Genomic DNA, 12500 nt, shown 5'->3' with positions numbered 1-12500 from the left:
TTGCCCAAATTTTTGCCTGGCTGCTGTTAACAGGTGGATGCAGTAATTGGGTTAAATGAGCCCCAAAAATGCAAACACAGCAACCTGTTTGTAGATCGTTAAAAAGCCCGCCTCACTTGCGTTAACATGGGAGTCAGCGGACGCCACACCTAGTGATGGATAGGCTGGATGTGTCTGTGTACTCACCTTGTTGTACATGCGTGGGTTGAGTTTCGGCTTTTTGGTCCCGCCTCTCAATTGTCAATTAGCGGGTTTAACGACTCAAGAGTCTGCCAGTGCAGACCACTTATCACACGCCTCTGTTTATTTATTGTTGATGCCTCTGTATGACTAACCATTCTGTGTGATGGGGATTTTTTAGCATCATGTAGCTAGCTTTTGGACACTGTATTCCCCTTCATATAGTCTAGGGTAGCTGCACAAATGCAGATGTACCTAATGTATAAATAAAAAAAAAGACTTCAGCGCCTACTGGGTTCTATCATATCTACATTTGAAACTGTATGGAGTCAGCCTCCACCACATCACTTCCTAATGCATTACATTTGTTAACTACTCTGACACGAAAAACGTTCTTTCTAATGTCTCTGTGGCTCATTTGTATACTCAATTTCCACCTGTGTCCTTTAGTGCTTGTTCTTTCTGTGTTAAACTGATTTTTTCTACCCTATCAATTCATTCCCGTATATAAATTCCTCGAATTGTGTGTGTGTATTTACTATTTGTGCCTGCAGAATCGAGCTATTAGCTCTTGGACCCCGCCTTTCTAAGAAATCTATTTTGCCTAATCTATATCTATGCCTATTACATATATTTCGTGCGTGTGTGTGTTTGTGTACTCACCTAGTTGTGCTTGCGGGGGTTGAGCTCTAGCTCTTTGATCCCGCCTCTCAACTATCAATCAACTAGACAGTTGAATGTGAGTGTGTGTGTGTGTGCGCGCGCGTTTGTGTGCGTATGGCTGACAGAGATACATTAAGGTTGGCCTTTTACGTGCAAAGTTAAATAATTCCACTTACTCCCGCAATTCATTAAATCAAACAAAATTAACATTCTTTGTGGAGGCAGCCAGTAGAGGCGGGTCTCACAGTTCGTATGGCGGAGCTGGAGACACTCGCCTCTCCCGTACTCCCTTCTCAAATTAATCCTCAGCCAGGATCTGTCAGAAATTAATTAACCTGTGAAGCCTAATCCGACACCCACCGCAGGCGACGCTGAAGGAGGGAGGCTCTCTCTCTCTCTCTCTCTTCCTCTCTTTCGCTCTCTCTCTTGATCATATTTTCTATTCTTACATTTTCCCTCTGTATTTCGTGACACTTCATCAACTCTTGTTATTCTGCATCATTTAAAGTTAAAATTTTCAACGTTTAAATAAATTTTTGGTCGTTCTCCTATGTACATACGAGCAAATATGTTCATGCTCGACACAGTTATGTTTCATGCGGACTTTCATAAATAATTTATGCTGGGAAGTGTCACGTTTAAAATCCTTGCTTTCAAGTTTTGTTAATTTCAGGATTATTAGATTTAATTAAATGTGTTTCTGACTTCGTATGTTTTTGAAGCTGTGTATAAAGTTTGGGCCTGATATCTCGCTTTTGATATCACTGCACTTGCTCACTACTCTGAAGAAGTGCATCCGTACTTCATCACTGCTCTCATACTGAAGAAGTGCATCCGTACTTCATCACTGCTCTCATACTGAAGAAGTGCATCCTTACATCCCCCATCACTCAACTTAGTCTCTAAGTTTCCACCTGTGATCTCTGCTTACTCTCAACATCTCTTTATTTGTCCACCTTACTGGTTAACTTCAGAATCTTGTATGTTTCTATCATGTCTCCGTAGGGTTGAGGTGGAGTTCTCACAGTCTTTCCTCATTGTCTGGGATCAGTCCTGCAGCAAATACTTTCTCCAGCCCTGTTTTGTGCTGCATTATATGTGCGGCATGAGGTATTCCATGCCGGGGCTGCATATTCTAACACTGGACTCAGGTAGGTAATGTACAATATTCTGAAGGCAGCCATCCAACGGGTTTCTAAAGGTTATCCAGTTGTTCATCTGTTTCTTTTAAACTGCTACGAATACATATGAATGCCTATGTATAGGCATGCATATGTATGCCTATACATGCCTGTGTGTGTGACTCTTAATAAAGTTTTTGCTCTAGTTTATTAAAGTTTGCTTAGTAAAATTAATTCCGTAAGGATGGAGTAATTTAGGCTATTTCTACCTTCCCAAGTATGTTATATAACGAATCCTTGAAGGTGTATAAAACTGTAATAATTACCGTTGTATGAACTTTATTTCTTAAGTAATGAGCATCATGTCATACTAAGCCTTGACGTTTTCATTATACAGGATATAATTATAATTATAAAATTACTTTGCTGGTTTACTATGCAACTGTGTTACTTAAATAAGCAATGAACTTCAGTTTTTTTTTATCTAATTCGATTATAAATGTACAGTCGTTTACGAAAGGTGTTTAAATTCTTAATTGTTCGAGATAATTTCCATTAACACATATCCTAATCATCACCACGAGAAATAAAATGACAAGAAGAGTTGAAAAATATATCGAATCTCTCAAGTTTTCCAAATGAGTTACCGGGATGAATATCACAATACAACTTGCTTTAAATGTCACAATATTTACCACTTCAAATTTTGCAATTCTTCTCTCTCTCAATTTTCTTGCACAATGTAAAAAAATCGCAGCACTTCACCATTTTAATTACCGCCTTTCATCATGTGGAATTAATTATTCCCATCACCTCCCTATAAATCTCCCTCAACCATCTCATTACATCTTTCCACCAACCCCATCACTTAGAAGAACGTGATTAAATAATTTTGTCGTGTGGAGCGTTTCATACCCACGGTTGGGTGAACGTACAAGCCATTACCATCTCTTATTACACCCAACACGCCTACAATTATACCCACCGTCAACGCCTCTATCTCCCACTATCTCTGGTATACCTCTGCTATCTCTCCTTTGGACGCTCCGATTATCTCAGTCGCTCATCTTCCGACATACACACGCACGCACACACGTATAGACACACCCGAACACGAGGACAGCGATCAATATTTGCAGTCCACGCACCCGAGTTCGATTCCCAGACAAGAACAAATGGGCAGAGTTTTTTCACCTAATGCGTATGTTCACCTAGTAGTAAATAGGTACCAGGCTGTTAGTAAGCTGTTACGGGTTGCATCCAATGGATGCATTGTGTGTGTGTGTGTGTGTGTGTGTGTGTGTGTGTGTGTGTGTGTGTGTGTGTGTGTGTGTGTGTGAGAGAGAGAGAGAGAGAGAGAGAGAGAGAGAGAGAGAGAGAGAGAGAGAGAGAGAGAGAGAGAGAGAGAGAGAGAGAGAGAGAGAGAGAGAGAGAGAGGGAGAGAGAGAGAGAGAGAGAGAGAGAGAGAGAGAGAGAGAGAGAGAGAGAGAGAGAGAGAGAGAGAGAGAGAGAGAGAGAGAGAGAGAGAGAGAGAGAGAGAGAGAGGAGAGAGAGAGAGAGAGAGAGAGAGAGAGAGAGAGAGAGAGAGAGAGAGAGAGAGAGAGAGATTAATATATTTAGTACATAAAACTGAGGAACATAGGTCTCGAGTTAGTATTTTAGACAGCTAGTCCAAGAGCTAGCTGCTCGAGCCTGCAAGCATAAAATAGTAAACACACACAAACTACCATGGAATTGACTTAGATAAGCTGCAGATTTGGTACGAGAAATGGTTAATAGAATTCAACACAAACAAGTGCAAAGTATATGGGAACAGATGACAGACCAGAAGAACGATACACAATGAACCCATACCCATACAATCAGAGACTAGAAATATGGGAACGAAAAGCTGAATCTCGATCCTGCAGACAAAAATATGTAAGTACAAATAGTACACATATCTCATACATATAGAGCCATTAAGTAACTCCGTCCCTCGGCTCTGTTTCACACTGACTTGTTTACTGCCTATGTCCGGCCTTACGCAGACGAATACTCATTTGTTTCCTGCGAGGCCGGATCAACATAAAGCTTCGACAAGGGGGTAATGCCGGGGGTTTTCCACCCCCTTTAACATTGGATTTTGCAGATAAATTGCTAGGGTTTACGAGGTGCTGTGAACTCTGGCGTGGAAAACGATGAGATTCGGGACTGTACTTCACGTGTAATGCTGAAGTACGTACAGCCAGGCGGCCATTGTTATCCAGGCAATGCACACACACACACACACCCCATGATTTTCTCATATTTACGCGTTACAGAATTTTCAACTAAGACGAAATTAGAATGCACTGTGTGTGTGTGTGTGTGTGTGTGTGTGTGTGTGTGTGTGTGTGTGTGTGTGTGTGTGTGTGTGTGTGTGTGTCGTGTGTTTAGTGTGTGTGTGTTTGAGGGGCTGTAGTTTGAGTAGTGTGTTTAATGACACACATTACACACGTGTCTGCAAGATCGAACTGCTAGTTCTTCCACCCCCTCCTTCCTAACCATCGGATGTTTAATGTACTGACTCCCGACCTCATTTTCTCTATCATATCTCAACCCATCCTACCGAAATGATAGTACATGTAGTAACTATTTGGTGAAAAGTACCCATATGTAGTGACACACGCAGCTTAGGCTCTGACTAGCACCCACCTACACGCAGCCCCCACCAGCCAGGGTTCTGACTAGCACCCACCTGCACGCAGCCCCCACCAGCCAGGGTTCTGACTAGCACCCACCTGCACGCAGCCCCCACCAGCCAGGGCTCTGACTAGCACCCACCTGCACGCAGCCCCCACCAGCCAGGGTTCTGACTAGCACCCACCTACACGCAGCCCCCACCAGCCAGGGTTCTGACTAGCACCCACCTACACGCAGCCCCCACCAGCCAGGGTTCTGACTAGCACCCACCTTCACGCAGCCCCCACCAGCCAGGGCTCTGACTAGCACCCACCTGCACGCAGCCCCCACCAGCCAGGGCTCTGACTAGCACCCACCTGCCTGGGCTCTGACTAGCACCCACCTGAACGCAGCACCACCAACAACAGCTTGATTTCCAACATTGTGAAATACAAAACTTCGGCTCCCTGCTGCTGGAATGCGATAATTGGAGTTTTGTGTTTTGCATTTTTCTTTTGTGTCGTTTGTGTTCCTGTTGCGTCGTCCTAATTTTTACATACTGATAAAATATTGGAGCGCTGTCGATTCTCTATTTAAAGAAATTGCGAATGGTAGAGAAGCTCTGATTAAACACTGCAAACGATGGATGCAAATTATATTGATTTTTGCTTGGTGGCGTGTGTGACCAATAGAGGATTTACTCGCCTATTTGTGCTAGCAGGGCTTACTTCCCCCTTCTCCTCTACTTTGCAGCTGCTGATCGCTTTATCTTCGTCTTCCTTGCCATAGTTTTTGTCTAAGCTGTTTATTGACTTTTTCTCTACACTCTCCTCTCATAACCTGTAATTTGTTTGCAAATATTATGTTGAGAACGTTGCTTCCGGAGCCCGTTATATCGAATGCCGCGCCGAAAAATGCATGAATAGAAGTGTCAGACCCGAGGCAACTCTCCTAACATTCCGGAGCCGATCATTTTCAGGCCCATGAGGCGTCATTTTCAGGTCAATGAGGCGTCATTTTCAGGCCCATAAGGCGTCATTTTCAGGCCAATGAGACGTCATATTCAGGCCCATGAGGCGTCAGCCTTACGGTGATTGTAGTTTCCTTGCAGATTGTAGTTTCTCTCACTGTCTCTGGACTCTGTTTTCCTTTCAGCCCTACTATACCTGAGGTCCCCCTCCCCCCTCTCCCCAGAAAAACTATCCCCATTTGGTAGTTATTAGGTTAAAGATAAGCAGCCATCTATTTGAGCACCACCGTAGCTTCTCGTAGTCATTGACTTTCCCAATTCCTCACCAAGAAATTGGTCATCATCTCCAGTGTCCTCTCCAGGGGCGCAAAGCCTGGGTAGGTCCATCGAAAAATATACTGTAAATACAGTATACCACATACCGTAGCCACACTGCTCATATACTGTGAGCGCTGGAGCGACTGATGCTCGGTGTAATTATCAGTCATTATAATATTAACCCTCAGCTCATAAATATTTAACACAATACCATATCAATCAGATCATAAAATATAAAAGTTGTGCAACAGCTGTAAATAACATTGACGAGGAAAGTTTTGACTTACAGTGCAGGCGATAATCATTGATCGTAAAGTTTATTGCATTGTACAGCATGTGTGTTGTGTTGGCCACTATGACGACCTCACTGACATGATGTTGATTGACTACAATAAAAAAAAAACGAGAAATGTGGCCATATTTTCCCTTAGGCCTATTTATTATGGTTTTCAATTCGATCCTCACTGGAACTAGATGGGTCTGAAGGGCAGTTTATAACAGAGGCTTCGTGTATAATGTTATTTATGTTTTTTGGTTCAGACGCAACTATGAGCCCGATACTCTTGTAGTGGGACCTTGGGAACCCGACGCACTTGTAGTGGGACCTTGGGAACCCGACGCACTACCGTTAAACGTTTGCAAATTCTTGGGTGCATGAAGAAGATCGGGGTACATATTCAAGTACAAGGGGAAAGGGGAGGGAGAGATTTGGATGGAAAATACTCAATGAACTCGTAAGTTCGTAAGTTCGGTGATGATAGTAACGTCGTCACGTTAGTATCATCATGGCAAGTTACACTTCGTGTTCTTTACGAGCTAACGACTTATGAAGTCCGTGACTTAATAGGTATTTGAAATAGATGAAACGTAAGCCATTATCATTCACTCTAAACGCAGTTTGAATTTAAATTTGTTTTGTCACTCAAAACTATTGTACCATACAGGGAGAGAGTGCATGGGTCTGCCGCCAGTCATAACTACGAAACTGGAAATAACTGATTACATTTTATCGAGTAGTTCTTCAGGAATTTTTGTGAGTACGTCAGTGATTTCTAAGGCGGTTCTCTATTCTCCTGTACCTCTTCCTGAAAATATCAACGTTGTATTCCGTTCTCGTTTTCCAATAATGTCGTATTGTACCCTCGAGGGACAATAACGTCTTCGTATTTGAGCTTTGTGAGACAATATTGTTGTTGAAACGAACCTCCGTGTTTATCCTGAGACTTCCAGCCCGCGGTGCTGGAACAATGACCGCTACTGAAGACGATGACTTCCAACCCCCGGTGCTGGAACAATGACCGCTACTGGTGCTGAAGACGATGACTTCCAGCATCCGGTGCTGGAACAATGACCGCTGCTGGAGCTGAAGACGATGACTTCCAACACCCGGTGCTGGAACAATGACCGCTGCTGAAGACGATGACTTCCAGCCCCCGGTGCTGGAACAATGACCGCTGCTGGAGCTGAAGACGATGACTTCCAACCCCCGGTGCTGGAACAATGACCGCTGCTGGTGCTGAAGACGATGACTTCCAGCCCCCGGTGCTGGAACAATGACCGCTACTGGAGCTGAAGACGATGACTTCCAACCCGCGGCGCTGGAACAATGACCGCTGCTGGAGCTGAAGACGATGACTTCCAACCCGCGGCGCTGGAACAATGACCGCTGCTGGAGCTGAAGACGATGACTTCCAACCCCCGGTGCTGGAACAATGACCGCTGATGGCGCTGAAGACACAGCAAACATAAATTGAACAAGTTGAATGTCTGAAATTTAGAAATCTGTGATACTTAGAAAAGCGCCATATTGAGCTAAAACAAAGCATATATATTATAATGCAAAAAAATAAGGGAATTCTGTGAAACTTGAAAACGATCTATTTGCCCCTCGTCTTCTGCACAGTTACCAGCTCCTCACGGCTGGCGAGGCTGCCAAACCCATTACTGTCTGTCACAGGAGCAGCCTGAGTGTCCCTCGGTAGTCTGGCAACACCAGAGAGGACACAAGAGCCTCTGTTTCTGGCGTGTAGGTGTAAGCAGAAAATTTCAATCTCCAGAGTAAACACTGCCTGCATATATTATCAAAAAGTTCTTCCCCCTTTGGTCGAAGATTCAGGAATGAGCAGTATTTTATGATAGATAAAGACGTAAGTATTTCAAGATAATATGGTGTCGTCTGATATTTTTGTTCATATAAGCGATAACGTCTGACAAGCTGTGTATATTGATGAAGGCAGCCGGACTTCCCTCACTTTGGTAGATGGTCAGGGACATAGTCTGTAGGAGTGGGGGAAGACGAGGCAGGAGTGGGGGGAAGGATCGGGTTTCCTTCCTATTCTTAAGATGTTTCATGGGGCATGCGCACACGAGTGACGACGACGGGCTCTGGGGTAGAGGGAGGGGGGTGAGGGGAGGGACATGGTGAACTGGTAATACCGTGGTGAGAAAGAGGGGAGGGACATGCCATGGTGAGGAAGAGGGGGAGGGACATGGAACAAAGAGGGGAGAACACTGGCGACGGACACGGAAGGATCTGGCGTCATGTGTCACCCTGTGAGGGAGCTGCTCGCACCGCCTCCTGTATGGATTATAATGCTTTGGTATTCATTGTCGTCTGAAATTACTGAAGGATATATATGACACTACTGCGTCCTGGTCACGGTCACTGGGGTGTGGGGCTTCTGCGTCAAGGTCACTGGAGTGTGGGGCTACTGCGTCAAGGTCACTTTCTTTCCGCCTCTGATGACGATGAAGAGTGTTTTAGCAAAATGCGTCAGACTATATATAATTGTAAAGTTAACTTCAGAGAGTTGATTTTTTATCTTCGTTCCGAAGTGAAGAAGGATATAATATAGAGAAGATTCGCAATAGAATCTATATACAATTACACGTGTTCATAGGAATGACCCGGGACACTGGTTTGATTTCACCGTCCTTCACCAAAGATTTCTCACGGATATATTACTCTCATTTTATACTGTTTTTAAACTGCTTGTCTTTCCGAGGCTGGAGACCAAATGCTTTGGGCTAGCGTCACCTAATTTTTAACAATAATTGCTGTTGGGTACCAGCCTAACATGGTCGGATTTAGGGAGACATAAATTAAGCAGGTGCCATTTGAGAAAGTGACAATGGGACCCCCAAGACTAATCTTGAAATATGATATTAACTGTTTATTTTGCTTTCTTTATTTTCTTACTAGAATATAAAACATAACGCACTGATGTCTGTAAAATATACATAATTTTGTAAATATATATATATATATATATATATATATATATATATATATATATATATATATATATATATATATATATATATATATATATATATATTATTAAATATGACCGAAAAAGTAAGATTAATAATTCTAACACGAATTTTCTCAATCTTTCGTACATTACGCTTCACTGTTGGAGGTAAATAAAAAATCGCTTCTCCAAAATTCATTTTTATTTCTAGTCTGACGCGACACGGGCGCGTTTCGTAAAACTTATTACATTTTCAAAGACTTCACAAATACACAACTGATTAGAACTTGCGTTTCCCTGATTTTATATCTACATTTGAGTGAGGTGGGAAGGGTGATGTGGCATTAACACAAGACAGAACACTAGGGGATATTAATAGGGTATTAAAAGTATCAACACAAGACAGAACAGAAACAATGGGTATTGAATAGAAGTGTTTGTAGAAAGCCTATTGGTCCATATTTCTTGATGCTTCTATATTGGAGCGGTTTCTTGAGGTGGGTAGAATATAGTTGTGCAATAATTGGCTGTTGATTGCTGGTGTTGACTTCTTGATGTGTAGTGCCTCGCAAACGTCAAGCCGCCTGCTATCGCTGTATCTATCGATGATTTCTGTGTTGTTTACTAGGATTTCTCTGGCGATGGTTTGGTTATGGGAAGAGATTATATGTTCCTTAATGGAGCCCTGTTGCTTATGCATCGTTAAACGCCTAGAAAGAGATGTTGTTGTCTTGCCTATATACTGGGTTTTTTGGAGCTTACAGTCCCCAAGTGGGCATTTGAAGGCATAGACGACGTTAGTCTCTTTTAAAGCGTTCTGTTTTGTGTCTGGAGAGTTTCTCATGAGTAGGCTGGCCGTTTTTCTGGTTTTATAGTAAATCGTCAGTTGTATCCTCTGATTTTTGTCTGTAGGGATAACGTGTCTATTAACAATATCTTTCAGGACCCTTTCCTCCGTTTTATGAGCTGTGGAAAAGAAGTTCCTGTAAAATAGTCTAATAGGGGGTATAGGTGTTGTGTTAGTTGTCTCTTCGGAGGTTGCATGGCTTTTCACTTTCCTTCTTATGATGTCTTCGATGAAACCATTGGAGAAGCCGTTATTGACTAGGACCTGCCTTACCCTACAGAGTTCTTCTTCGACTTGCTTCCATTCTGAGCTGTGGCTGAGAGCACGGTCGACGTATGCGTTAACAACACTCCTCTTGTACCTGTCAGGGCAGTCGCTGTTGGCATTTAGGCACATTCCTATGTTTGTTTCCTTTGTGTAGACTGCAGTGTGGAAACCTCCGCCCTTTTCCATGACTGTTACATCTAGAAAAGGCAGCTTCCCATCCTTTTCCGTCTCGTAAGTGAAACGCAGCACGGAACTCTGCTCAAATGCCTCCTTCAGCTCCTGCAGATGTAGGCATTTGAGCAGAGTTCCGTGCTGCGTTTCACTTACGAGACGGAAAAGGATGGGAAGCTGCCTTTTCTAGATGTAACAGTCATGGAAAAGGGCGGAGGTTTCCACACTGCAGTCTACACAAAGGAAACAAACATAGGAATGTGCCTAAATGCCAACAGCGACTGCCCTGACAGGTACAAGAGGAGTGTTGTTAACGCATACGTCGACCGTGCTCTCAGCCACAGCTCAGAATGGAAGCAAGTCGACGAAGAACTCTGTAGGGTAAGGCAGGTCCTAGTCAATAACGGCTTCTCCAATGGTTTCATCGAAGACATCATAAGAAGGAAAGTGAAAAGCCATGCAACCTCCGAAGAGACAACTAACACAACACCTATACCCCCTATTAGACTATTTTACAGGAACTTCTTTTCCACAGCTCATAAAACGGAGGAAAGGGTCCTGAAAGATATTGTTAATAGAAACGTTATCCCTACAGACAAAAATCAGAGGATACAACTGACGATTTACTATAAAACCAGAAAAACGGCCAGCCTACTCATGAGAAACTCTCCAGACACAAAACAGAACGCTTTAAAAGAGACTAACGTCGTCTATGCCTTCAAATGCCTACTTGGGGACTGTAAGCTCCAAAAAACCCAGTATATAGGCAAGACAACAACATCTCTTTCTAGGCGTTTAACGATGCATAAGCAACAGGGCTCCATTAAGGAACATATAATCTCTTCCCATAACCAAACCATCGCCAGAGAAATCCTAGTAAACAACACAGAAATCATCGATAGATACAGCGATAGCAGGCGGCTTGACGTTTGCGAGGCACTACACATCAAGAAGTCAACACCAGCAATCAACAGCCAATTATTGCACAACTATATTCTACCCACCTCAAGAAACCGCTCCAATATAGAAGCATCAAGAAATATGGACCAATAGGCTTTCTACAAACACTTCTATTCAATACCCATTGTTTCTGTTCTGTCTTGTGTTGATACTTTTAATACCCTATTAATATCCCCTAGTGTTCTGTCTTGTGTTAATGCCACATCACCCTTCCCACCTCACTCAAATGTAGATATAAAATCAGGGAAACGCAAGTTCTAATCAGTTGTGTATTTGTGAAGTCTTTGAAAATGTAATAAGTTTTACGAAACGCGCCCGTGTCGCGTCAGACTAGAAATAAAAATGAATTTTGGAGAAGCGATTTTTGATTTACCTCCAACAGTGAAGCGTAATGTACGAAAGATTGAGAAAATTCGTGTTAGAATTATTAATCTTACTTTTTCGGTCATATTTAATAATATATATATATATATATATATATATATATATATATATATATATATATATATATATATATATATATATATATATATATATATATATATATATATATATATATATATTGCTTTTTACCCAAATTTCAAACATTTGACAACATAATTTCATAGTCGACTATATTTCTGATTTGAAATGAAAAGATCATGAATAAATTATTACGACCTAGTGCTTGATTTTAATTTAGTTCTCATTGGCAGTCATGTATTAGGAGTGGCGTAGTGGATAATGCGAATGTCATTCGATCTGTCACGTCAAACCAAGTTAAGTATGGTTAGTAACTGAATGGGTGACCATAAGGACAGTCTAGGTGATCTTGAGAACTCTGATATGTCAGTAGACACATCATAAAAGAAACATTGTACAATATTATAACTATCTATTGTTTTTTATATTATATACTGGTATAATAATTAGTTGGGAATAATTATGAACTGCCTCGTTTGATCCATTGTGTCTTCTGTCAATTTCTCTCTTACCACACCTTCGCTTGAAACACTGCAGTGATTCCATTCTATTATGCTACATGGTAATCGTAGCTCAGTCGATTAAGGCAGTGTCTGGCATGCTCCCGGACGCAGGTTCGAATCCTCGTCACCAATTGGAGCTGG

At 42.3% G+C, this 12500-nt stretch overlaps 1 protein-coding gene across 1 annotated transcript in view; it reads right to left on the bottom strand.

Annotated features, from left to right (window-relative positions):
• LOC123771581 (uncharacterized protein DKFZp434B061-like) overlaps positions 1–12500 on the bottom strand; it is a 119879-nt gene that overhangs the window by 89470 nt on the left and 17909 nt on the right. The window contains exons 3-4 of the mRNA XM_069313837.1: positions 8520–8634; positions 6975–7662 (exon numbers count right to left, since the gene is read on the bottom strand). Coding sequence (XP_069169938.1) covers positions 6975–7662; positions 8520–8634 — 803 coding nt within the window. The remainder of the gene's footprint in view (positions 1–6974; positions 7663–8519; positions 8635–12500) is intronic.

The sequence above is a fragment of the Procambarus clarkii genome, chromosome 76 (assembly GCF_040958095.1).
Source record: "Procambarus clarkii isolate CNS0578487 chromosome 76, FALCON_Pclarkii_2.0, whole genome shotgun sequence".
NCBI lineage: Eukaryota > Metazoa > Arthropoda > Malacostraca > Decapoda > Cambaridae > Procambarus > Procambarus clarkii.
Note: the sequence above shows the minus strand (reverse complement) of the source record. Positions and strands in the feature narration are given on the sequence as shown.